Source organism: Alosa alosa, chromosome 10 (genome assembly GCF_017589495.1).
Source record: "Alosa alosa isolate M-15738 ecotype Scorff River chromosome 10, AALO_Geno_1.1, whole genome shotgun sequence".
Lineage (NCBI taxonomy): Eukaryota > Metazoa > Chordata > Actinopteri > Clupeiformes > Clupeidae > Alosa > Alosa alosa.
The window spans coordinates 3,723,420-3,750,055 of record NC_063198.1 but is presented as its reverse complement, the minus strand read 5'-3'; the positions used below and the strand labels follow the sequence as shown (position 1 = coordinate 3,750,055).

General features: G+C 39.6%; 1 protein-coding gene across 3 annotated transcripts; it reads right to left on the bottom strand.

Annotated features, from left to right (window-relative positions):
- Positions 1-7,558: 7,558 nt before the first annotated feature.
- On the bottom strand, positions 7,559-14,090 carry alas1 (aminolevulinate, delta-, synthase 1). Of its 3 annotated transcripts, none has more exons than XM_048255714.1 (11): positions 13,951-14,090; positions 12,158-12,369; positions 11,863-12,039; positions 11,624-11,749; positions 11,306-11,528; positions 11,024-11,208; positions 10,747-10,926; positions 10,499-10,663; positions 9,759-10,027; positions 9,478-9,640; positions 7,559-7,853 (listed from the first exon to the last, which is right to left on the bottom strand). In XM_048255714.1, the coding sequence occupies exons 2-11, from the start codon at positions 12,351-12,353 to the stop codon at positions 7,693-7,695; spliced, it is 1,845 nt and encodes a 614-aa protein (XP_048111671.1). In that variant the 5' UTR covers positions 12,354-12,369; positions 13,951-14,090; the 3' UTR covers positions 7,559-7,692. The 3 variants fall into 3 exon arrangements, with proteins under 3 accessions (XP_048111671.1, XP_048111673.1, XP_048111672.1); XM_048255716.1 differs by having other exon boundaries at positions 11,306-11,525; XM_048255715.1 differs by having other exon boundaries at positions 11,863-12,036.
- Between the last annotated feature and the right edge of the window lie 12,546 nt (positions 14,091-26,636).

Below are 26,636 nucleotides of genomic sequence, written 5' to 3'. Positions count from 1 at the left end.
TATGGTTTTGTTTCTTTTAACTTGAATAAAACACTGTCCTGCAGCTTATACACGAGGCAGCTAATACACAGGAAAGTACTGTCTATGAACATGTACTGTCTGTGACGTAGGGGGAGGTGGGACATCTGTCTTTGCATGTTTTAATAAGCAGGACAAAAGAAAAGGTATGGTTTTAGTGGTGTAATTATCTTTCCCTATATAAGAAAGACTAATAGGCTTTTCACCTGATTCACCAGGCAAATCAATTAGAAAGACTATTTCTACTAATTTCGGCTGTAATATTGAGGGAAAGCCTACCATTTTCTGAAAGTTTATGTCTTCTATGATTAAACATGCATTGCCACATGTCCCACCTCCCTTTTGAACCGGATATGTTCTTATAATGCATTTCCAATGTATTGAGAGTTTTTTGAAACACATTGATTTTCAAGGTAAATTTATCCATGGACCAGTAACAGGCATTGCATCCCAAAATCCCAATCCCCAAATCTCAAAATTAACATTGGAGGCAAGGTAAACATTAAGATGCTTAATTTGTAAATGTAAGTAAAGTAGTGTTCAATCATATTTCCCTATTTTGCAGAATCATACCATTGGCTTGTTGAGAGCTTGCAACCTGAAAGCACTTGTGTACTTAAGTGAAGGTTTTGAGAAACTCATAAAGGAATACCTGGTAAGTGTAAATGAATAAAAAAAAAAAACAGTAAAGCATTACAGCAGCGATAGTAGCAGTGGTCCGTCTAGTGGCAAGATGGGTGTGAATGAATATGGCTTCTTATATTATTTTAGTACCCATGGACATTTCCTTGTTCATGTTTCGGTGCTTGTAATGTTTTGTTAAGTCTGTCTATATGCATGTTAAAGCAGAATGCATGTTACAGCAGAACAAGTCACCATTGGCCTGTTTGTCACTGACCACGCATAAACCCTTTACAGACAAAGCTTCCTAGTCTGTGTTGGTAAAATCTCACCCAAAGTTTTCATCTTTGGTTAACTAGCTTTTGAGTTAAAAGAAATCATAGACGTTAGAGGGATTTTGGAGAGCAGAGTCTAAAGCAATGGTTCGGAGTGAATTTCACCCTAGGGTCATTTGCACGATGACCACGAGCCAAACACACCCCCAGAAGTTTTTTTCCCTTAGTCGAACATTGGTCAAGTTTGCGCTATCAGTCTATGTTTCAGCCCAATGGCTTAGCGTTAGCACTTTTGGAACCAGAAGTGCATCTCGTAAATTACCCCACTAATAATGTCCGGAATATTACCAAACTTCTACAGTAGTACAAAAAGGGTCTAAACATACTCATGCTCATACTCATAAACAACACCTACTGCAACGGTATGTCGACGTCATTTCATGATTTTGGAAAAGCCCGTAAAGGTCCTGGCAGAAAGCGATGCATAAGTTTTATAAATGCTTGTATTTTCACTTGTACGTACACTTATGAGTTTTGCAAAGGACTGTTACGGGCTTTTCACAAGTCACGGAAGTGATGTCGACATAGTGGTAGCAGCAGAGAGTAGAAGCTATCAGGCAAGTGTTATTTAAATAAAATCCTGGTGTAGGCGACTTGCAAACTTTCCAATGCCTCGTTTGATGAGTACAGACACTTTTTGTACTACTGCAAGTTTGGTAATATTCCGGACATTATTAGTGGGGTAATTTACAAGATACACTTTTGGTTTTTGGAAAGCCATTGGGCTGATACATAGACTGACAGTGCAAACTCGACCAAAGGAAAAGAGCTACTTGGGGTTGGCCATCATCATGCAAATGACCCGAGGGTGAAATTCACTCAGAACCATTGCTTTAATTTAAAGAAGATGGGAGATGTGAAGGTTAATCCACTGAATTCAAACATATCTAAAAACATATACTTTTGTTTGAAAAGTCATCAATTAAATGTTTTTTTTTTGGTCTGTGGTAAAGGACGCGGACTGATGCCCAGAGCCAGATGGAGAAAACCACCATCGGGATCTTTGTAATCAAACATGAGGGTGCCAATGCCTCCACTTGAAGATGTAGACATTATAGTTGAATCACTAACGATGTAACAAAACTAAACATTTTTTACTAAGCAGAGATATTTTTCTGTTCATTGCCTTTCTATTTTACTAAAAAATGTCCCTGATGGATTGATGAGAATGAAGACAAAGGTTGCTGCTAAATAAATGCAGATTTGTTTGGAAGACCGTGTGTCTGTTTGCTATTTCAACACATTTGTTCAATTTTAGACATTTTATTTTATTTAGAAATGTTATGCAGAACAAATTCAACTTCTTTACTTTGGATTTACTTAAGAACTTTGTGTTTAGGGTGAGTTTACTTAAGAAAGTTTTGTCAAGTGTGGTTCCACGTAACTGTATCACTTAAACGTAACTTAATGTGGATCTGTGCTAGATATCTTTTTAACTTAAATTAATTGAACATAACAATGTGACTTTGATTGAACAGGACAGCATTAAGTTGAGTCAATGTAAGAATGCTGAATTAATTGAACATAACAACATTAAGTTGGTTGAACACAGCCATATTAAGTTGGTTCAATGTAAGAATACTAAATAAAAATAAAGGAATTCAATTACTTACCATCTACTTTATTCACTCTTGTTCAGTTAATGTTATTTATTTGAGTCAATCGTAAAGAATATATCTTTAGAGTTATTTAATACAGTTTCGTGGAACCACTTGACAAAACATTTTTAATTATATCCAACAAGATATTTTTTTGAGTGTATTTGTGTTGCCAGCATAGCCTATTGACAATTTATGTTGTAAATAGGCCTACCTTATAGGCATACCTGTAGCTTAGGGAAGCTAACAGCTTTCTATTAGGATCTAGTTTGTTAGTTACAGTTTTGTCATAACTCCCTGATGCATTTTTGCATTTAGAATAACCAGAGCGTGGATATCTCAATCGGAAAATTAAACAATATCGGGCGCCTATGGACTAGGCTGGGTGAACCCAGCCTGATCTGCCTGCTATTTATTTTTTGATTTCTTAAAAGATTGAGCTTGGTCTGGTGAAAGCCAGACAAGCCATGGACCTCAGTTACACAATGCAAGGGAACATGAATCAGCCTATATTTGCACGAACAACAACGGACAACAGCTCTCAAACTTTGGCCCGTTAAAATGTGTATGAACAGTCTAGCAACGCATTTCATCAAGGCCCATTTGGACATGTCAGTTATTTGCACCACTGGTTAGATGTAAAACAGCATTTCGTTTCAGACTACTGTTACTTAATTTGTGCATTGACAATAAAGTATCACATGAACTAAAGATGACTAAAATCTTATGCAGAAGAAGAAACATTCACAAAAAATCCATCTATCCAAAAATGACCTTTGTTTTTGATAGCTGTTGAAAACTGCATGGAACTGACAGAGATGTTTTTGTTTATTATTAAATAAGTAAATAAATAAATAAATAAAAATATAACATTATGCTGATACCTTTTGCTTTTCCCAAATACAATGTAGCCTACAGGTGTAAGTGACCTTTCATCAATCCAGTTGCAATGGATGAACTGTGATGAACTGCCCTACTTGTGATTGTTTAGAGATTTTAAAGGTTTTATAACAATGCTACAACTTCTTTGGCTATTCTACAATCTATTCACCTTTTCAGCGCCAGTAGGCTACTTTCTGTGCACCCGCACACACACACACACACACACAGGCATGCCAAACAAGCATACACAAAAGCAAGAGTGGGGGATGGAGTAAAAGATGGAGACAAATTGATTAGTGTGATTTATTTTCGCGGAAAGGATGTACAGGACTGAGCGGCGGTCATATTTTGTACCGCTATGCGTCTAGTACATCTAGTTTTGTGTTGTTTCAGATTGACCATGGAGATGACTGAGGAAGACAGCCTGAATATCGATGGGAACAGTGGAATTAACAGGACTTAAATTTTGTCTGGGATTGCACTTCTACAGCCAGGTTGTTGAATAAAAAAATTATAAGACACTGATGTGTAAAGTTTTTTTACCCCCCTATTGTGTTTGTAGCCTAGATTATGTTTATCAGTTGAGCTGTTGGGAAAACGTTACGAACATTAGCCTGGGTGAACCTACTGTATAACGAACCTGTTCGCAAATGTGTAGCAAACAGATTTTTCAGGATAATTAATTACCAATCACATTTCACATTTAAAATAAAGCCGGATGATATCTGATAAGCGGACCCGTATTGCATATGATAAGCAGATCTGGAACACGTCAGTAACACAGACTATACGGAACTGGGCCAGTCTTAGCCCTTATTGACCAATTTTGGACCGATGTGCGTTTGGACGCCGGATCAGGTCCATGCCGGACGTTGTGGTAGGTGTGGCCCAGTTCCGTCCCAGTGTATGTTTGCTATCTGGGTATGTTAAGCCCGCCTAACGACTCTATACACGATTTGATTGGCCTGATAGAAGTTTAATTTTTCGCCCTGGCAGCAAATTTAATTTGCTGCCGCTAGGGTGTGTCTAGATTTCTAGCAAAGATTCTAGAGCTCTGTTCTAGAATCTTTGATTTCTAGGCTACCAAACGGTCCCTTAGCAACCAGAATTTGAAAAATCTTCTCTTCTCCGATCTGACTATTTTTGAGTCTCTGTTCTAGAATCTTGGTTCCAACAGACAGGTTAATGAAGGTTGACAAAGAATTGCAGAGTTGCATTATCTACTTGTCTAAAATGTTCATTTTTGTCCCTTTGAGTGATATTAAATGTCAACCAGAATTTCATTTCAATGTAGTTGGGTATCAAACGCTCAGATAAATGTTTTATGTATGAAATTCTTCAAAATAACCTTCCTTCATGACTGCTTTGCACATAATGGCAGCATTATCACCAGCTTCATGAGATGGTGGTCACCCATATTCCTTGATGAACATGAGTTAAGGAAAAGCAGTGCTTGACATATAGAAACTTCAGGACTGTTGGTTGATAGTGAGAATGCCAAGAGTGTGAAATGTTGTCATCACAGAAACATTGCTGCTTTAGAGGATTTTGAAATATGCTTTGTTTACGCTGTTTTTATTTGCTAAATAAAAACCCACAAATGAGTATGTGTCCAAACCTTTGACTGGTACTGTACATGGGGTGTTGTAAAGTATAAATTAGGCACAACGATTTGGTACTAAGCAGGAGTCCTGCAGGTAGAAGAACCTGAACATGGACCACATAATATAACCTGGATGTCTAATGGAAATGATAGGCTTGTTTATCTTTCACATTAACAAAATGGGTAATACTTTACAATAATGGCACACTATTTAGCATTAGTTAAGCATTAACAAACACTGACTTTACACACAGGCCTATGCATTGCAACACTGGGGAATGAGACTACCCAGGGTCTAAGGTGAGGACATTTAATCATTGCACACAGTACTTCACTATGAATTAATCATGTGCTCAGTATGTAAACATTAGAAATTATTATATATTAATTTACTACGTGCACATATTTATCATACCCTTAGTAATATAGATGTAACTATTTAGAAAAAAGAGAATTAATCATTTAAAATGAAGGAAAACACACTGATTACACCTACTAAATAAGACTATTAATAAGAGGAAAAGCACATTTGTTAATCCTTATGTAGTAATGTTGAAAACATACTTAATGATGAATTAAGTGTTTGTTAACTAATACCTAACTATGCTAAATAATGTACCATTATTGTGAAGTGTTACCACAAATGGTAATCAAAAGTAACAAGATGACATTTAAACTAGTTGCCTTTAAATATTACCTTTTAAAGTGTAATTCCGGAGTAATTTGAACCCAGGGTCTTTCATCAATGCAACGAGTCGTTATGTTGATTGTAGGAGTATCAAGTTTGACCGTCTTTAACGCTTAGCCCAAAAGGCTAACAGTGCAAGTACTAAGGGCAGTATGCCAAATGTATCCAAACCGCTAATTTAAGTACTAATAATGCTTAAAATAGCACCACACTACAGTAGTATGAATAGGGTCCCTACACATTAAACGAAGAATCAAGAACTTAGTAAGTGTACCGAGAGTTTATTAAAAATAAGTTTTACAATCTGCTAGTACTGACTTTAGCATGGGGAAGCCGTGGCCTACTGGTTAGCACTTTGGACTTGTAACCGAAGGGTTGCCGGTTTGAACCCCCGACCAGTAGGCACGGCTGAAGTGCCCTTGAGCAAGGCACTTAACCCCTCACTGCTCCCCCGAGCACCGCTGTTGTTGCAGGCAGCTCACTGCGCCAGGATTAGTGTGTGCTTCACCTCGCTGTGTGTTCACTGTGTGCGGAGTGTGTTTCACTAATTAGGATAAATGCAGAGATCAAATTTCCCTCACAGGATCAAAAGAGTATATATACTTATACTAGCACTTTTCCAGCTAAGCACTTCTGAGGGCTGTATTAGGGTCGAGCACCATTACAAGGTTAAAGCATATTGCTCAATGTCGGCAGTAGGCCTAGTTCTAAATACATGAAGGTTACGCAATTATTACAAATGAACATTACAGTATCAAATTTCAATCAATCACTGGAGGCCAATGGAGGAGCGTGTGACTCACTGGAAATCAGACAGGTGTCTCTGATTGCCGGCAAGTGTTGCCCATAGACCGTAAAGGTGTTGCCCCCAGCAATATGGCGGCCGCGATTACGATGCCACCTAATAGAACTCGACAGCCAATCAAGTACAGAGTCCTTCGTTCTGAGATTATCAAGGATGCATGCATGTATCCTCTGCGTGCTTGGAACACCCACAATCCTGTGCGCACATGATTTTTAATAACACCTGCAGCTTCCTGCACACTCGCTAGTCTGTTCCATTGTGTGTTTTCCATATGCTAAGAAGAAGCCTTGCCTCGTCTTTGAAGGATTTGACTCAGCAGTACTCGTTCTACCAAGCACGAGTCCTTGACTTTGAGAAAAGCCCACTGTGTTCAATATGGCGTTGACTATGAATTGGCCGGATTTACTAGACCAGCCTCCACCATTCATTTGTATGGAGGGCGGGACTTAATCACTCTCTCCAGTTATAATATAATACCTCCATGGTACAGCCACATATTTCTGTTTCTTTCTGATTGGTGACCTCATTTCCATGTCAATGGACGTGCCACCTTAATCACTTGACACAAGAGATTTCTTTTATAAGGTCAACAAGCAGTTGTTTTTCAATTGCCTAAAATCAGCCATCTCTGGCTTTCTCTCAAAAACTAACCTGGGAGTGGGCTGTCTTGGTATTACCTCATCCCACCGAGATCACCTTTCCTACATCTGGGTCAGTGGGTTGGAGGAAGAGGGTCATTCAATAGGTTGACCTTTGAGTTTGAAAAGACCAAAGAAAATAAACACCAATTTCTTTAGGTAAGGGGGCTGGTATACTGAAGGACTAGTCACTTCACATTCAATACTTGTTTTGGGGGAGTAAAGCTACACAACGGAGACCATAGAACTCGGCTTACATTAGGATTTCTTTGAGGCAGTAGTGAAATGATGCCACACATATGTATTTTTGTAATGCCTGGCCCAAATTGTGTGATGACACTATTCCCAGGAGCAATAATACAAAAACAGATTTTGTTGCACATTTATTTCCTCTCTGAAGGACAGTACAGTCTATGGAATTGTGATCAGAATAAGTTATAACATTTCTTAAAAAAGTGGTACAGTTTATGACAGACAGGAATGGGTTTTAAGCTTATTCTGCAATCACCCACAGGCTGATATGGGATGACTGAGGCCACTGAAATAAGACTTTTCCCGTTCACTCATGATCTCAAAGTGAAGGGGCTTCTGACAAAAGCTGCACTCTGCAGAAGTGTGGGGCTTAAGATCCAGGCCAACTTCGTTCCATGTGGTCAGCAACTTTTCTATTAAAAGAAATGAATTGAGAAATGTAAGTGACACACAAAGGAAAAAATGGAAGACAGCCAGATCTCATGGAGATTAGTCTGGAAACCCAATGATCACATCAACATTAACTCAGCCACCAGGATGGCAAGAAAATCAGCGACCAGAGTGGGTGGGTAAGTCTAAGGACATTGTGTGAAGTGTTAATTTCAAAATATAGTAATAACTACGGCAGCAATGGTAGAGCCAGAAGCAATAGACTGTAATAGCAACAAGCAAAGAATTGAAGCCTGAGCAAGAAGAATAATTAAATGCATGTATTGACAAGGTAACCGTTACCTTACTTCCTACAGCATTTATATTATTAGTTTGTATACATTATACAGGGCTCTACACTAACATTTTTTTTCCAGGAGCACTTGTGCGCCCAAGTTAAAAAATTTAGGAGCACAGACAAAAATTTGGGCGCACAGTCAGTTCTGTACTTAACTTACACATAATCTAACATAACACTGCAGCTAACAGTTAAACATGCCAGTGCACCAATTGCGAAGATTAAGAATGACTGACAACATTTATGCAACAGGAAACAGGATTTTAAAGATCAGTGCCTACTTTATTTTCAGTCTGTTCTATTTTCCTACATTTTGTTAATGTAAAATAATATAATACATTGCCATATTTGCATTTAGCCTGTATATCAAGTATCCTGCCAAATGTAGGCCATTTTATTTATTTGTGAATCCATCTGTAGCTAATCCAAATATGCCTCTTCCACAAAACCCAACATAGTATAAAACATATCCTTGATTAGCCTTTTAGTTTTTATTTGAAATATCTGCATTGATGGGGGCAGTAGGCAAACGTTAGGCCTACTTTCGTTTTGCACTTCAGCTTGAATTCAGTGTAAACAAGCATGCGTGGAAGCCTGTAGTGGTCAGTAGCATTCTACCTTTGAATAAAATGGGAGTATTACAGGAGGCTACTTTTGTGCCTGTTCGCTACAGCTATATTTTGCATATTGCAGCCAATACGTCAACTGGGCTAAAAGGCATGTTAGGTTACCTTTCCTTCTCACTGCATTCTCAGAATCTCATCCTGTTCCTCCTTTTTCCAATGAATTCAGTGGATAGAAGAACTAATTTCTTCAATCTTTGCATCTTGGCTGGCTAGTCTAACTTTCCGCTTTTTCTGCGCGCTCTTGGATTTGATAGAAGCGACTACTAGCGAGTCACAACGCGAAACTGCTAACGTTGATAGCGGTGTAGTTTTTATGCTGCATTCGCGACGTGCTGCATTCGCGACGTGATTCTATGGTTTGCACCAGTAATGTTTCTCGATGTTGCGGTGTATATTGTAGACAAACATTGACATGGTTAGAAGCCATTCGCACCAGTGCACCTAAATATTATTTTGCACTCGCACGGCATAATTTTTACTCGCATGTGCGAGTGAAATGGGCGCACTGTAGAGCACTGTTATATATTATTTATCTTAGATAACTTGGTGGTTGAACAGGAAGAAGGAATCTCACACTGGTCAACGCCATTTGGTTCAAGGCTGGTCCAGAACCTTCGAAATTCTACAACCATTAGGATGGAACAACTGGAAACAATTCCCTATGGAGAGGAGATATTTACTTACCGACAAAGTACTGCATCATCTCAGGAGTATGGTGTGGTGTTGGAGCAATGCGAAGCAGCTCATCGCCACGTGCAACTGTGGGGTAATTTATGGCCTGGACGTAAATGTTGTAGCGACTCATCAGGATATCACAGACTTCTGTGTTCTTTTCTGCATTGGAGACCTGTAGAGCAGACAAGACCCTGTCACTTTGCTGGACTTCTAGACCCAAGCCAGGAATGTTGACATTTTGCCTGAATTCCAGCAAATTTCCTGATGATCATCTTACAGGACTTCCTTACCCTGACTGGAATGATGTGACTAGGGCAGTGGACCACAGGAAGACCAGAGTCCATAAGCATCTGACGCAGCAGCTTGACATTCAGTTGGTGCCTCCTGCGTAGCATGCGCCCCTCCTCACTCTTCAGCGTCTGAATGGACTCTCGTGCACCAGCCAGCAGCATTGGTGGCAGTGAGGTGGTGAAAATGAAGCCAGCAGCATACGAGCGCACTGTATCAATCAGGGCACTGGTACTGGCGATATAGCCACCAACGCAGCCAAAGGCTTTACCTGTGGAAAAGAAACATTAGAAAAAATAACATTTAAATCAAGTTGAAGTAATGACAGACCCTATTGCATCAATTTCTGGATCAGGGAATGTAATAATTTGTAATACTTTACTGAGATTCCTAGATAACATGGGAATTGTAGTTCCATAACATCTAACAGCACACACACACCCACCAGCAACAAAGATTTAGCAGAAGTGGAACCACCACACATAATTTAAGGTTCAGCTTGCCAGGGCCTTTGAGGGAAATTCAATAAGTGCAAAACAGACAGCCTGGTTACCAGGCAACAGGTAGGGAGGCTCCTGCTTCAGTAATCCCAAGTGTATTACATGACAAAGCCAGTCCCTGTTCCCTTTTATCAGCAGCAGTCAGTGTGGCTAGTGACCGTCTCTACAGTCTTTACCAGAATGAGGCAACACCTTTTATGGTAAAAATCTGATAATGGCAAGTTAAGCAACACTGTACTTACCAAGAGTTCCTGAAATGATGTCCATCTTGTGCATGACTCCATCCCTATCACCAATGCCACCCCCTCTTGCTCCATACAGTCCCACAGCATGCACTTCATCCACAAAGGTGATGCCACCATACTCATGAGCAACATCACACATCTCCTCCAGTGGACACACCGCGCCTGGAAAGCACATGCCCAGGTTTAGATTATTGAGGATTTGAAGCAGAACAAAAACAACGCAGCAACATTGAAATTCAAATTACCATCCATGGAGTGGACCGTCTCAAAAGCAACAATCTTTGGCGTGGATGGGTCTGACTTTTTCAGCAGGTCACGCAAATGGTCCACATCATTGTGGCGAAAGATAAACTTTTTGGCGCCACTATTCCTAATGCCCTGGATCATTGAAGCGTGGTTCCCAGCATCGGAGTAAATCTCACATCCTGAAAATTAATAAATAAGCTATATTTAACCTTTTCTTTTTTTTTTTTTTTTTAAAGATACAGTTCCCATATTCCACCAGAAGTAAGCTTAACCTACCTGGAAGCATCTTTGCCAGAGTGAAGAGGGTGGAGTCATTAGCCACAAAACAGGACGTGAAGAGCAAGGCTGCATCTTTCCCATGTAGGTCAGCCAATTCATGCTCCAGGTCGACATGAAACTTACTAGTCCCCGATATATTCCGTGTACCTCCTGCTCCAGAGCCATGTTTTCGTAAAGTATCCCTGAGGCAGGAAAAGAAAGAAAACGTATGTAAGCGGTTTTACATTTCCTTGTTGGATTAGTTCAGACTGACAACTTTGTGGTAAAGAGTGTGCTCACATAATTGACTGGACCACCCTTGGGTGACGACTCATGCCCAGATAGTCATTGCTGCACCATACAGAGACGTCACGCTTGCTGTTCTTAGTCTCTGTATAGTTATCTGCCATGGGAAAGTCTGTTGCACGTCTGTTCACAGTTTTAAATACACGGTATGTATGATCAGCCTTCTTATCTTCAATTTTCTTCTCAAAGAATTTGTCGTAGTGGAAATTGGAGACTGCTGAAATCAGTAAAGAGAAAACATATTGAAGAATTTGGCATATTGAAGGCAAAAGCAGTACAAAACCACCTGCAGTTGAAAAACAAGGCGCTCACTTTTCGGCATGTTTTCCTGCAGCAGGTGGGACACCCTTGTGGGACGCTGCTTGATGAGCTTCTTCATAAGGCTTCCAGCAGCCTTTGTGTTCTTCACAAGTGGGTTAAGATCAGATGGAGACACACCTGTACGAGGGTGGAGGAAGGAAATAAAGACCCTTGTCAGACAATTACATAATTCATGACAACACTCCTTACAAAAAGGAAAATCTACCAGCTTCAATATTCCAAAAGATTACCTTTTTGAACAGTGCGCACCTCAGATACATCCTCTTGAAGTTCCATGCTGGCCTGCCGGACAACACTGCTGTTCTGGCCCATCTCAGCAGCAAGGAAAGGGCATTTGGATGCTGCTGCCTGACCAACTGGAGGCATGGGGTGGCCTGGAGGCATCTTGGGAGTCTCTTTAGGTGCTACTGTATCAAACATACAGGTGTTTAGCCATCTTATCCATAATCACCCACCATAAATACAAAAATAGAGACCATCTTAAAAAACCGTAATAAGATAACTGGCGATTAAATGACCACTCACCCTCTGTGGTCGGGGCCGACTCTTTGGCTTTTTGAAAGCTTGATGTGGATGAGCAGACAGCTCTAGCCAAAGGCCGTGAGGCCAGATCCATCATGACGGGGCATTTTACTGCATAACCCACCAGGGTCTTCCTTGTCTGCTGAAGAAAGGCTTGAGGGACACGAGAGAGGAATGGGCAGCGAAAGATGGCATCCATTACTGATTGTCCAAGCCTGGAAAGTAAAGAGACAATCATCTTTCAGCCTAGAATAAAATTAATTCTAAATGCCTTTGTACAGGAATGACAACTTCATATCCTATTCATACCATAATAAAAAGGTCATTCATCCAGTCTACAGATTACATTACAGGAATGGATATTACATAAACTGAACCATCTAAGCTGTCAACTGAGTCTTTGCACTAAAAATGGGAACTCATTTAGCTAGCATTTAGAAGGCACCTTTACACCTTAATACATTAACCTGGTCGGTGTTTCGATAGTCACCAAACTTAACAGTACGACCATAATATACCAAGCTCTACTCTTTAAAACGCATGCAAGACACTCAAGGACATTACGCTTTTACGCAACCGCTGGAGGTGACTCACTCTATACATAAGCTTCCTGAATCGTTGTGAAACAGAACAACGTTAAGGTTATCCTGAACACCAGAAGGCTTGACTTTATTCGACACATCTTGGCACCATATGAAATAAAATATTAATTGCATCTAGGGCAAAACAATAAATAAGCGTTAACGTCAGCGGTCTCTGACTGCCTCAAGTATGGCGGCATTTCCCCAATGTTTGCCTTTACATCGACACAGATCTGACATACCATTCAGTGAAAGGGGGCTGCAAAAATCCGTGCACGTTAATACATTTACAAAGCCATTCGTCCCGGAAACTTAACGACACAAACGATCACCCGGTCATGGTCAACAATGCAAAGACAACCGAGGGTGACACCACTGATCTCTAAAGAATCGCTGATTCCTTCAGCTCGTAAGTTACACTCGCAGTCAACGTTAAGTTAGCAACTAAGCGGCACATCTACATTACCAATGATCATTTGGCACGAAAAAAAAAAAAAAACACCCGTCAATTTATAGCAATACAACCTAAGCACTTAAGTAACTTACTGATGACTAGCTAGCGAAATGCCGATACATCCTTGATGTCTTGTAGCCCATCTGAACAAATAACAGAGCCGAATGAAGTTATCGCTAACGTTGGCTAGTTTAGCGTGGCCAGAGCCCCTTTTCTGGCATGGTGCATCCAGCGACAATGTTACCGGTAATTATAAAATAAAGACTTTACCAACTTTAAAATGTGGAGATAATGGTAATGTACATATTGCTTTTATCGGTTTAATTGCCGTGTTCATGGAAGAACATCGTTAATGTTACTGAGCCGGCGACGTTCAACAGTCAACGTTGACGTCGTTACCCAAGGTAAACGGTGCTACGTAGCACTAACGTTATCAGCAAATGCTAACATTAGTGAGCTATCAGGTTAACTCGATCGGCCAAATTAAATGGCTAACGCTATTTACAAAACATAAGAGCAGTAGCCACAATGGTAAACTGGAACGAAATAACCTGAACTGAACTGCAGCTTTAACGGTAACGTTAGCTATGAATGCTGACAACAAGGTCAGACACTTTCTAGTTGAAATGAGCGAATCTGGGATAAAGTTAGCTAACGTACCGCTAGCTACTAACGTTACCTTCAGGTCAGTCTGCCATAACACATTAAAGACAAGCTATAAAGCAGTCTAATCATAAACAGTCAGTTCTTAGATGACTTACCGACACAACCTTCTCAATAATACTGTTGATAGATCAAATGGATTGTTCTAGGTGTCTTTAAGACTTTTGAACTGTCCTTTAGTGTTGTTATGCACCGCTTCGTTATCCTGCACTGAGGACGAACGAAAGGACAAGTGGATGGAACCGGGATTTATACAACAAACCGTAGTCCAATCTCGCGAGAGACTAACGAGCACTACGTCATAGAAACAGACTGCTCATGTTACACACAAAGATTGTTAAGGCGGAGCAAGACACCAGAGCCCGTCTACGGAGAGCCTAGTAGGGATGGGAAGCATAGACATAATATACATAGACGCCGCATTGGCTGCTGGAAACAAGAAATGCGGCCGCCATCTTGGACCTGTCATACTCCTCATTGCGTTGCAGCAGAAAACACAAGATGACAGCACTGTGCAGCATGTTCCTGCTCAAATCGGGGGACCATACTTTCGGGGATTTACTTTTCACAAGTAAAATTTAACATTACCGTACTATTGGTTGTATTTTGTATTTTCGAACAATGTGGCCTGTATCATAGCTACATGTATGACCTTTGCAGCAAAAAAAACCGCGTGAAAATCTGTTCGGTATTCAGTGAGATATGATTAATTAAGTGTGCTGACAGCTCATTGCACCGGCCAAACAGATTACACTGAGTGGAGTGGATGACCGGTCCAAGATGGCGGCTCCAAATCTCGTCAGCGCTAGTAGGGAGCAGCGGTCGATGCGGCGTCTATGTATATTATGTCTATGATGGGAAGTCTGACACCGAGGCACCGAAGCTCGTATCACTTCCACAAAGCAATCTGCTTCGGCTAGGGGTGGGCATATCGATCCAAATATCGATAGTATCGATACCAACATTGGTATTGGTATCGGATCGATACCAGCGTGATGGGATCGATACTGTAATTTCTGTTCACTTCTAATCTAATCTAATTCTAATCTCTCAATTTGTTCAAAATGCATTGTTCCTGTTTCACCAAGGGCTAGCCTACAGTCATGCAAACACCATTTCTTTCACATATTGCATGCCCACTTTGCAATGTTTCGTTGCTGAAATATTTGTAAATTATTAACAGTGGAAATCCTAAAATCATTAGTGGTCATGGAAATGTATTCAAATTTAGCATGTTTTATTCACGTTATAAATCATGACACACTGTTCTCCCCTACATAAAAGTATATAAACGGCTTTAGTTACAAATAACAGTATTGGTATCGGTATCGGCAATACTGGCCCTATATTTAATTGGTATCGGATCGAAACCAAATTTTACAGTATCGCACACCACTAGCTTCGGCACAATGTATCGGAGCGCGTATAAAAGTTGTAAGGTCACGTGACTGATGACGTACGAAGCTTCGGACGTCACTGAAAAGTTTAAATGGGACATTTGACACAGGGGCACCGGTGCTTGTATCAAATCCCTAAAGCGTTACGGGTTCGATAAACCTTTAAAGTCCCCAACACATATGTTTTGTTGCACAAGCACCCTTCTAAAATTGTAGCCCTACACAAGCACTTCACAATCCCCACTGTACACAATGCCCCATGTTTTCACAACCCCCACTGTTCACAATGCCCTTTATATGTTTTTTGTTATCTGACACTGCTGTGGTCATCTGCAGCAATTAGCCTAATGCTATTTTGCAAAACATCAAATGAAGTCTTAAACACAACCACTATAGAGAAGCATGCAATATCAAATAATGCTAACGCATGGCAATTATGAACATGGATTTGAACCCCGGTGTGCGGCGTCGCGTATACTTAACACGCTACCACCCTCCCAAGGCCATTTTGAGATTTTCACGGAAACATAGCATTATTTAAAACCAAGCACATTACATTTTCAATTCGAATCATTAGAAGCATATCAAAACTATAATGTGTATTCCAATGACTGTAGGCGTAATAGTTTTTACTCAAAAGGGAACAGAACATGTTGTCTCTCCTCTCTGTTTTACCAGTGTCAGAGAAGGGCCATTTGGTCGGCATGTGGCTTCGTCTGTGATTGTTTAATCTCTAACGAGAGCTGCCGTTATGTCTGCTAACCACCAGATGTCACTGTTTTGTATTCAATGCTTTGACACTTCGAAACACTTACGATACAATCAGGAAGAACCTTCCAAAGCCTCGTGGGGCTTCATTCGCCCAAACCTAGAGCCTGGCCACTCCGTATTAAGTCCCATTGTACCGAATTTTGGTTGCAGTTCCACCAGATTTCCACTGGGGGCGATCGCCATGAGTGCCGAATGAATGGGAGTCAATGGAGCTAGACGGCTACATTTGTCTCTTTCACCTGATTGTCGTTGACAAATCTCAGATTTGATTGTAGTTTGTATAACTTCAACATGGGTTATAAGTCAAAAGTTGAATGAACGAGTACTTATGTCCTTTTGTTTTCTTACAGGTTGGGTCGTTGTTGCCCATAACACGCTAGCATTGTGCTAATGAGTGACGTCATTGACACGTTTGAAAGGCTTTTAGAACAATTAAGGACTTTAAAAATATAATACTCAACCAAGTGTATTTTCTTTGCCTCCCCTTTCGAATACAATATTCAAATGACTTGAAAAAAAATTATATCCCGAGAAAAGTGGATTTTGAGGGGTACAGCTCCATAGACCTCCATGCATTAATTTAACTTATATAGTGTATTTAGTATTTAGTTTTGTTAGTTTCTTATCTTATCTTCTACTGTCTTTATTGTACAGTGGAGTTTAGTTATATGTTTATACTATACTAATGTTTACCATTTCTGTTGGAAGTGCATGTTGTGTGTTACTGTATGTCTGTATGCTACTGAGACCCTTGAATTTCCCCTTGAGGATCAATAAAGTATCTATTTATCTATCCATCTATCTATCTCATTTTGCACTCGTGGACGAGCGCCCTCATGTGGAACCACAGGAAGAACTGCAACCAGTTCAGAAACCGGAAGTTTTCCGAGAGTGGCAGTTCTCCCCTTATTAGACATTCTCTGGTGTTATCAAGCTCATCTGACATAAAAAACGTTTTGTATTACCGGTATTATGTTTAAAACAACTCCATAATATTAGGTGGTCATGGTTTCCGAGTGTATTGGACTAATAATTTGTCTCCTGGTGGATTTTTATTTTTATTTTTTTTTCTTTGATTGACAGGGCTGACCCCCAAAACGGACTTTGAAATATGCCTGCCTTCATGGAAGTATCACATGCATTTTATACTAGGCTATCTATTTAAAAATAAAGAAAACATCAAATAAATAATTATGTCGAACTGTTTTATTTTATTGCATGGCTTTTGATGGCCATTTAATATAGACTGTCTATATCAGGCCTAAAGCTGTTAACAGAAGGTGTGACTTTCAAGTAAGTAAATACAAACTTTGAGTTATTAAAAGTTTGTACAAGCAGAGTATTTTAAAAATCAACTAGTAGTTTTTTTGGAATTTTGGTTACATAACCCAAACATTATGTAACTTTAACTAAACAGTTGTGTCAACATAACCCAACATATTGGTTCATTTTCAACCCAGTTGTTGGGTTAAATTTAGTAACCCAATTTGCTTGGTTAAGATAACCCAATGCTGTGTTGGACCCCATTTTACTCAGCGGCTGGTTTGGTTGTTTTCAACCCAGCATTTTTTAGAGTGTATATACAAACTCCTTAATTTCACTTAACTTTCACCTTATAATAATAATAATCCATGCCTTACTGTTTAAAACCCTTAAGTAGTTTATAAGTAGAAATGTGCATAGATTAAGGTTGATTAAGGAGAAAAGCCTGCTGAATTTACCCCTACTTTTTTGATTTCCCCCTTAATCAAGGAATCCCTGACACCTTAAAATAAAATTAAGATATACTGAAAGTGTCCTTAAATACCCCTTAATCACAACAAATAAAGGGAACCCCTGACCTGACACCTTACATGTAGATTAAGGGGTCACACCTTAAAATGGCATTTTAAGCAGCCTAAGTGGTTTTGGTATCTTTTCAGGGGTAATTTGAGTACATCACGTTTCATAGTGATTGTAGGCCTAGTTCATGTAGATCTTCATGTCCAACAACTTGAGTAAACTTGGGAATTTACACATGCATATCCTTCTTTCACTATCTTATACCAAGGAAATCCAGTTCTTTATTTAAGCTTAATGTATGTTTAACCTTTGTTGTAGCATGTTTTTCACACATTCTGACAGCAAAGCACATGAATGCTCACATTTGGAAAAATAATCACAGGGTCAGTCCCTATTATTCCCAGATCACATGAACGTACCTGTAAAAGACTGTAGGCTCCGCCTATTCACAATCTGCTTCTTTTTGGACTCTTCCCAAGTAAGAGACAGTGGAGCTGTGAGACAGACATGTTCTATTAAATTCTCTGCAGGCGACCCTGCAAATGTCTAGATCATTTATGATCTCATTAATGTGTTTGTTAGTCTACACCTCTTCTCTCTTTCTCTCCGGCTCTCTTCCAGGCACACACACACGCACGCGGCACGTTTCTAGGTAGGCTATTAGTAGAAATGCAAGGAGAAATGGTCAAATGTTGGCTCCACCCACCTGTTGCTCCCACCAATTTGAATAGACCTCTGAAGTCTCCGCTTTTGGAGAGCTGGCTGTTAATTGAAGCTAACTATGGCAAGTTGCATTAGCCTACAAGTTAGCTCTAGCAAAAATTAGATTTTACGATTAAACATTTACAGTATAGGCTAGGCTATTTTACATGTTTAGGCCTCCTACAGACCTCCTTATGTTTACACAGTGGAATTGACTGATCAGTAAGTAGGCCTACTTTAGAGAAAAATAGACATAGTATGCATAATTGAAACAGTGGTGAAAAAGACAAACAAAACAATCAAAAGATCAACAAGTGTTTGATCTGGCACAAGTTCACCTGTTTTAGGATGCACATGAACCCCACTAAAACCCTGCTCATTTATCTGCTCAAGACCATTTGAGTAAAATATGATGCAGGCTGTCAAGACAATTTTCATGATCAGCTTTAAATGACATAATCAAGGTGAGGTAATTAATTTAGGGCATAGGCTAGCTTATCTTTGTCAAGTCAAAGTGCTTTAGAATTAGAAAAGTGATTTGCAGCTAGAAAAGTGCAAATAATTGATAATTATCAAACAAAAAGAGTAAAACAAATAAGATATTGTGACAATAATAGCCTACAATGTTAAAGGCAGATAAAATATGGATGTAGTTGACAAAAATAATATAATTGAATTAACTCGAAGTGGCAGAACAATGTTGAAAAAAAATGAAACATCATAAATTAAATAAAAAAAACATATAAAAAGGAGGAAAATATATTCAGTCTGAAGTAAACGCAAGAGAAAAAAGATATGCTTTTAAATAGGTGGGGCAGGATTTAATATGGGATAACAAATACAATTGAAAAAAACAAGCCTAGTTCAACTACTGCAGCAAAACGCTCAGATTCTCATTGCTTCAGAGCCGTTTGTCTCCAGCTCTCCATTGGTTAATGTAATGGCGAACTCTAGTGGCCAAATCTTAAATCAGACCATATGTCACGCATTCTGATTTGAAAATCTCATGTGGGGCTCCGCCAGACCAAATACCACACCTATTTGGTTTCAACACCCTCTTTGATTGTTAAATTTGTCTTATGATCAAATACAGTTAGTTCATATTTTACTGTTTGAGCCATCCATACGGATTCTGCCTGTTCTGCTTCTCCAGAACAGTGGTAGCCTACATTCATGTTATGACAGATGAAAAACTTACCAATAGAACTTAAAGAAGGCTAAAAAACATCATACATTATCTTTACATCCAAAGATGATCTCTGAAATGTGTGTGTGCAGTTTTGGTTTCTGTGGCCCTGAACAGCCAAACCCAATGACAAATAGGAAAACACAACAACAAATCAAACATCACAACAGCAAATCTCAAAACACACACAGCAAATCAAAAATCACAATGGAAAAACACAAAACACAGCAGCAGTCAAAAATCACATTGGAAAATCATGGAGGAACAAAAATGGCATTAGTATAGCTTAAATGAATAAAATGTAGGCTATGAATAAATTATGAAATATGGCCTATAAATAGGCTAGGGTATAAGTATAAGTATATATACTCTTTTGATCCCGTGAGGGAAATTTGGTCTCTGCATTTATCCCAATCCGTGAATTAGTGAAACACACTCAGCACACAGTGAGCACACAGGGAGGTGAAGCACACACTAATCCCGGCGCAGTGAGCTGCCTGCAACAACAGCGGCGCTCGGGGAGCAGTGAGGGGTTAGGTGCCTTGCTCAAGGTCACTTCAGCCGTTCCTACTGGTCAGGGTTCGAACCGACAACCCTCCGGTTATAAGTCCGACGCACTAACCAGTAGGCCACGGCTGCCCCTATAGTGACCCCTAAATAAATGTATCTATACAGTTTGGTCATGAAAACTGATAATGGATTTCTGCAATTATCTTTTTATTTTTTTATTTATGTCTTCATAATTCATTTCTGTATTTCTACATTTCTTCATTTATGTCTGTATTTCTACAATTTCATTAATTTATTTATGTATTTCTACATTACTTCATTTATTTACTTCTGTAGATGAGATAAGCGGCTGTAACCCCACTGAATGCATAATCGATTAATTCGGCAAAATAGGCAAAACCAATCCATTATTTAACCTTACATGATACAGATTGCTGTCTGCAATGTCTTCTCTTTGAGTGTGATTTTGCGATCAGAGGCCAGGCGCATTGTTCAAAAGAGTTGTTCTCAGGGATGTGGTGAATGTCAGGTGATAGGTAATGTCTAATTTCATTCAATTTCCCAGTGATCATGGAGGATAACCTGGTTAACACCAGACCACTTCTCAAGTCTCAATTGCAAACAGGTTCATGTAGTTCTCTCAGGCTACATGGAGGGTGTTCTGATGAAGAATCTATTGTTCTGATGAAGAATCTATTGCAAACAGGTTTGTGTGGTTCTCCCAGGCTACAAGGGGGATTTTCTGATGAAGAATCTATTGCAAAGAGGTTTGTGTGGTTCTCCCAGGCTACATGGAGGATGTTCTGATGAAGAATCTATTGTATGCTATCATCACCTCTTATCATGACTTTTCTAGTACTAAGGGTGTATACCTTACCAAAAAACATTGTCCCCCGATGATACCGATCATGGCCCTGGCTCATGGACTATGTAAATCTTCACTGATTTATTTACACATTAACTAACATTAATTAAAATTAGGGGTGGGCGATATGGACAAAAAATAATATCTCGATATTTTTTGTGATTTTGACGATAACGATAATTAGTCATATCCTTTAAAAAAAATGTTTTGTTAAATTCTGAGTTACTTTACCGCTAATTATTTATGAATAGCATCATTACAACTAGAGAATGTAATTCCAGGGAATTACGAGTGCATGAAAATGACGCTAGGACAGACATGGTGGTTGCACAGCTTAATAAAAGTTGATAGTTTAAAAGTAGACAGTGGCTTGGGACTTGGGCTATTTTATTTCTTTGTTCCAACTTCCAAGTGGCCTAGGCTACGTTAGTCATGAATAAATGATGTCAAATGTTACTCATTCTTGACAAAAGGCAAAAGAGCTGCGTGCGTGCGGACATTTGAATAATGTCGGGCTGTAAACGGGTTCGGGCTTTTAAAAAGCTGTCAGTCTCGGGCTCGGTCAGGGCTCGGGCTGATTTCTGTGGGGCTCGGGTCTTGTCAGGGTTTGAAGAATTATGACGAATGATAGACCTGGCTGTTGCCCCGAGTAGCCTACTCGTTGTCGGATGCCTATCCCAACAAACAAGCCATCGCATAGCCTATCTATCCATAAATTGCAGGAACGTCTGTCTGTCTGTCTGCGTGTCGTTGGTCCGTTCGATTTCAAACTTGGCAGGTGACTTGCTACTGGCATGAGTATTGTCTTGCTACATTGTTTGGATATAAAAAGCTAAATATATCCTTATATATAGGTAAAAGAAGCACACGTTGGCTTTCTCCGCTCTACCATAGCCACCCTCACAGCACTGCGCGCAGGACCAGAGAGAGGATAAGCGGAGATTTGGCAGCACTAAATCACGGTTAAAATGCAAGATGTTTGATTATCATCTCTGACCTCAACAATAAAGACTTCCTGTAGCCTATGTTTGCTTGCATAAAATGATTAAGCGTTTGCAACAACACACCAACAAACACGGGTAGTGGCTATTCAAAATTACATGAAGTGTAAACTGACGCTTTGAATAGCCCAGGCTACATTGGACGTTAGACTTTGAATAAACAAACTACAATTCCGACTGCAAGGTCCAAATTAAAACAAGGATAGGCTAATGGTCCAGAATTTAACGTTTCAGAAGACGTGCCACACAGCTAGACAACAAGTGGCAGACAGAGCAACATCACTTATGCTACCAAAAACTGCTTTTGAGTCACATCGTTGCAAATGTCAAACGATCACAAAATGGCTTGTCTTCACTATCAGAAAAGTTATGCAATAAGCTAGACCTATAGCCTTAACTCAAAACATTTGTTATGCCATTCTGATCTGTAGAAATCACATGCAGTCATGCCTAAATTCGGCTTACTGCACATTAATTATAGGCTAATATATTTTAATATTCAGTATACGTTATTGAATGCTTAGCTGGAATGATGTTTTTCCCTATCATCCTATTGTTAAAGCAGGCATACCTGCGGGCATGTAATCGGGCTACAGGTTTTCTACAGGAATGGCATATGTTTGAATGGGCACTGCACTAGTTGTATTAAACTCGCGATGTGTGCCGATCGAGTTGCTGGCAAAAAATGTTAAGCGTCAGCAAATGTGCACCGATGTGTGTATTCAGTTTGTTTTATTGGAAACAAGCAAGAGAACACATCAAGTTGTCTAATGTTATAAGGGAAGCGCCAGAGATGGCTGAGATTCTCTGAAGGTTACGTCACACGATGCGAATAAACCGTTTCCATCAACTTTATTCGCATTATACCATATGAGCATCGAGAGTTAATCCACCCCCCTCTAGCGAATCAAATATAGATGCGCATTAGGATTTTTGATGCGCATTTCACGTGTTTCCAACCCGGATTTCTTATTCGAATAGATTAAATGTGCATTAGGAAGTTGGATGGAAATACGCTAAATGAGTTTACGGAAGTAGCATTGAGTTACATCAATATGCTAACTGATTCCATTATCCCAACTGTAAAGATCCGAAGCTTCCCTAACCAGAAGCCATGGGTGGATAGAGAAGTGAGAACGGCATTAAAGACACGCACCATCACTTATAATGCTGGGCTTATTTCAGGGAATATGACGGATTACAAAGCAGCATCATATAGTTTACGTAGAGCTATTAAAGATGCTAAGCGGCGCTATAGAGACAAAGTTGAAGCTGATTTCTTGGAGGGTGATCCAGCACGAGTGTGGAAAGGACTCCGAACCATCACTGGCTTTGAAATAAAGTCCCCTCCTATGATGAATGTGAGTAAAGGCCTCCCTGATGAACTTAATGCTTTTTATGCTCGCTTTGACATGAAAAACACAGACTATCTTGCACTAGCTGCAGCATGTGAAGCAAATGAGGATGCACCTTTCTGTGTCTCTGAGGTCGATTTGAGCAATGCCTTTAGGAGGGTTAATTGTAGAAAAGCTGCTGGACCCAATGGAATTTCTAACAGGGTTTTGAAATCCTGCACTGCTCAGTTAGCTCCTGTGTTCACTTTAGTGTTGTCACAATACCAAAATTATGACTTCGATATGATACCTGCCATAAATATCACGATGTTCGATACTGAAACGATACTATGGCGAAATCCTAAGATATCTGAAAAAGAAAGGACTCATACCTCCTCCAAGTGTGAGTCATTTGTGTTGAATTCGGTGCAGTTTTGTAGTGTGCAGGTCAATTCTGGGTTCTAAACTTCTAAACTTCCTACAGAATTATTATTTTGTCAGTAAAATAGTAGGCCTACTTTATTGATTGTTATAGTTCATTTACAATGTGTTGTGTTTTGGCGATAATGTAGCTTTAAATAGCCAAACTAGGCTAGATCAAGGTCAGTTTTGAAATTACTGCATGCAAATCACTGAATGCCATGCAGAGGGGCCTAATCTTTAGGCCATCTGATGTACAGTATAGGCTACCCTAGGCCTTCCCGTGTTCAAGGGATTTCTTTGACAGTTGCAAAGGGAAAAATGTGAGGATAGTCTTCTTTGCGCCCAGTGTACAAGTATGACGTTACAACCACTCAGGTCGTCGTCAGATATGCCTACACCATTACCTGTTGCAATATATCTGTGCGCATTCCTACATTATGTCTATTTCTTTGATAACATGATTTGCTACCATGTAACAGTAAGCTGGTTTATTATTAGGACTCATGCTTTGGTGGTATTATATGCTGTGGGCTTTAATTAGCGCATTTCGGGTAGCCTATCCTACATCTGGGCAATAATTATTGAACAAATTGCAGTCTACTTGCCATGACAAATATTACCAGTAGTACTGACCAAACATGAAATAGATTGTTTACAAGTTATGGTAATGTTATTCTGGCGTGAACATTGCGCTTTCATCTCGTTAGCACCCTATGATACAACTCGTTATGTCTCGTCAAAATGATTACAGCTCGTTATGTTTCGTCAAAATTCATTGATGAAGGAAGGTTCGCTTTATCCCAGAGAACCATATCATTTCACTTAGGCTAGACTAAAACAAGAAGATAAGAACTTGGCACTAACCATAGTCGTGTTTTCTATAGCATATTCGTTAACCTGTAGTTCTTTGAACTCTTTAAAAATGTTGGGATATGTCTGCGAGGTGTTTAGCCAAGTTCCATGCGTAGCCTACTGCTTTTAAATTACTTTGAAACATATTTTACAAACGGGCCTCTGTGTACCTGATGGCCTGCTTTCAATATTCGTGATGTATTTGAAATAGTTCCAGATTTCACCTTTTGTTTTATCCACAAGGCCGAGGACTGTTAACCTGACTCTCGCCAGATGAATTTCGGAGTCAGGTTAGAGCCACGGTTGTCAAACTGGGGTACGCGTACCCCCAGGGGTACGTAGACTGATTTCAGGGGGTACGCGAAAAAATATCTAAGTCACAGGGTTGCCAGCTTTGTGTGTTTGGCTGGAGTGAGATTTTGTGAAGTCATAGTGCGTTACATTTTTCCCTAAACCTAATTTAAAACATGTCTGCCCCCTGACTCTTTTGCTATGTATAATCCCTGATTTAGGCTTATGTAAAAAAAACTAATAGAATTGAAAAGTTTCATCAAAATGTACAATGTACAAATAATTTATTGATTGCACTTGAAAACAACCACCATTGTTTTTACCCTGTGGCATGGGAGGATTATGAGCCTCTGCGCCCCTGGGCATAGACATGAAAAGGGGCGCCCTGCCCACCTGAAAAAGGTAGTAGCTCAGCCATTCTAGCGGGGTCCGGGGGCATGCCCCCCGGTAGAAAAAAATTAAAAATAACCCCTGATGACCTCTGGCGAGTTTTGTGGAAAGAAATGGACAGATTGAGACAAATATGAATGTGTGTAGTGTACGTATGTATCAGGGATGGAAATAAAATATTTTTTCCACCTACCATTGTGGCTGGCGGATTCCAAAATCTACCAGCCACTCAACTTTTTTACCAGCCACTAGAGATGTATGAACATTTGATGAAAAAACATGACCAAAATGATCACGGTTATTGGTATTATTGCGATATGATTAAAATGTGCTGACTTTTTTTCTAAACATAACATCAATGTTGGACAGAACTCATAATTGGCCTGTCCTTCATGCACAGTAGCAACAAAACTAAAGATCAACAGAACAGCACTAGTGTCATAAAAGTGGTGTGGCTCCTTTAAAACACAATCCACTGGTGTGAGTTCTGGAGCCATCCAACTTTATCTAACTATATACTCATATATCATCTAATTTTAATATTATATCTAGGCTATATTTAACATTTATTTTCTATTTGGCCTGTTATGAAATCATGCATTGCCCAATTTAAGCACACTTTTTAAGACACTTAAATACAGTACATGCATGCTTAGCATTTTGTGAAAATAAAAATTATGGCTACATAGACAAACTCTTAGCCATGAGCTGTATATCCTCTGATTTTAATATTTACAGATATATAGGTATTTAAGCACAGCTCAGTTTTAAGACACTTAAAGCCCAAAGTTGGAGACAATATAGAAATTTGCTACCATTTCAAAACCGGATTAGGCCTAGTCTGGAACGTCTTATTGTACAGGGGATTGCATTACACCTTTGTGTTCGGTAAGCTCTGCTGTTTATTCTGGGTTACGGTTTGTAGTTGAACAAAACGTTTGTGAGATATTCCACCCAGGGACGTGCACAGGAATTTTTAGGGGCAGTTGCTCTGACCTCAAAAAAGCCCCCCCCCAAAAAAACAAAAAAACTCACAGGCTTTAACAAAACTAGATACGCGCGCTGCTGTAAACTACAATCGGATTTTTTTGTATACCCCTGTTGTCCCAATGATAATAACATCTCATTTCAGACTATATTTCAGAGTTTGCCGTTCATTTGCATTTTAATATAACATTTTGTCATTTTTGGCGAAGACATGCATTCCGTTAGGGATATTGAACATATTGAACATTCTCTAACCATCGATTTCGAATTGGTGCAGTTTTCAGCACAAAAAC

What these genes read in the sequence shown, in the direction of transcription:
- alas1 (XM_048255714.1), bottom strand. Translation starts at nt 12,353, where the DNA reads ATGGATGCCATCTTTCGCTGCCCATTCCTCTCTCGTGTCCCTCAAGCC. An exon ending in AGGGTGGTCCAGTCAATTAT is followed by an intron (nt 11,209 to 11,305) that starts GTGAGCACACTC and finishes TTCCTGCCTCAG; the next exon opens with GGATACTTTACGAAAACATG. An exon ending in GTCACATCATTCCAGTCAGG is followed by an intron (nt 9,641 to 9,758) that starts GTAAGGAAGTCC and finishes TCTGCTCTACAG; the next exon opens with GTCTCCAATGCAGAAAAGAA.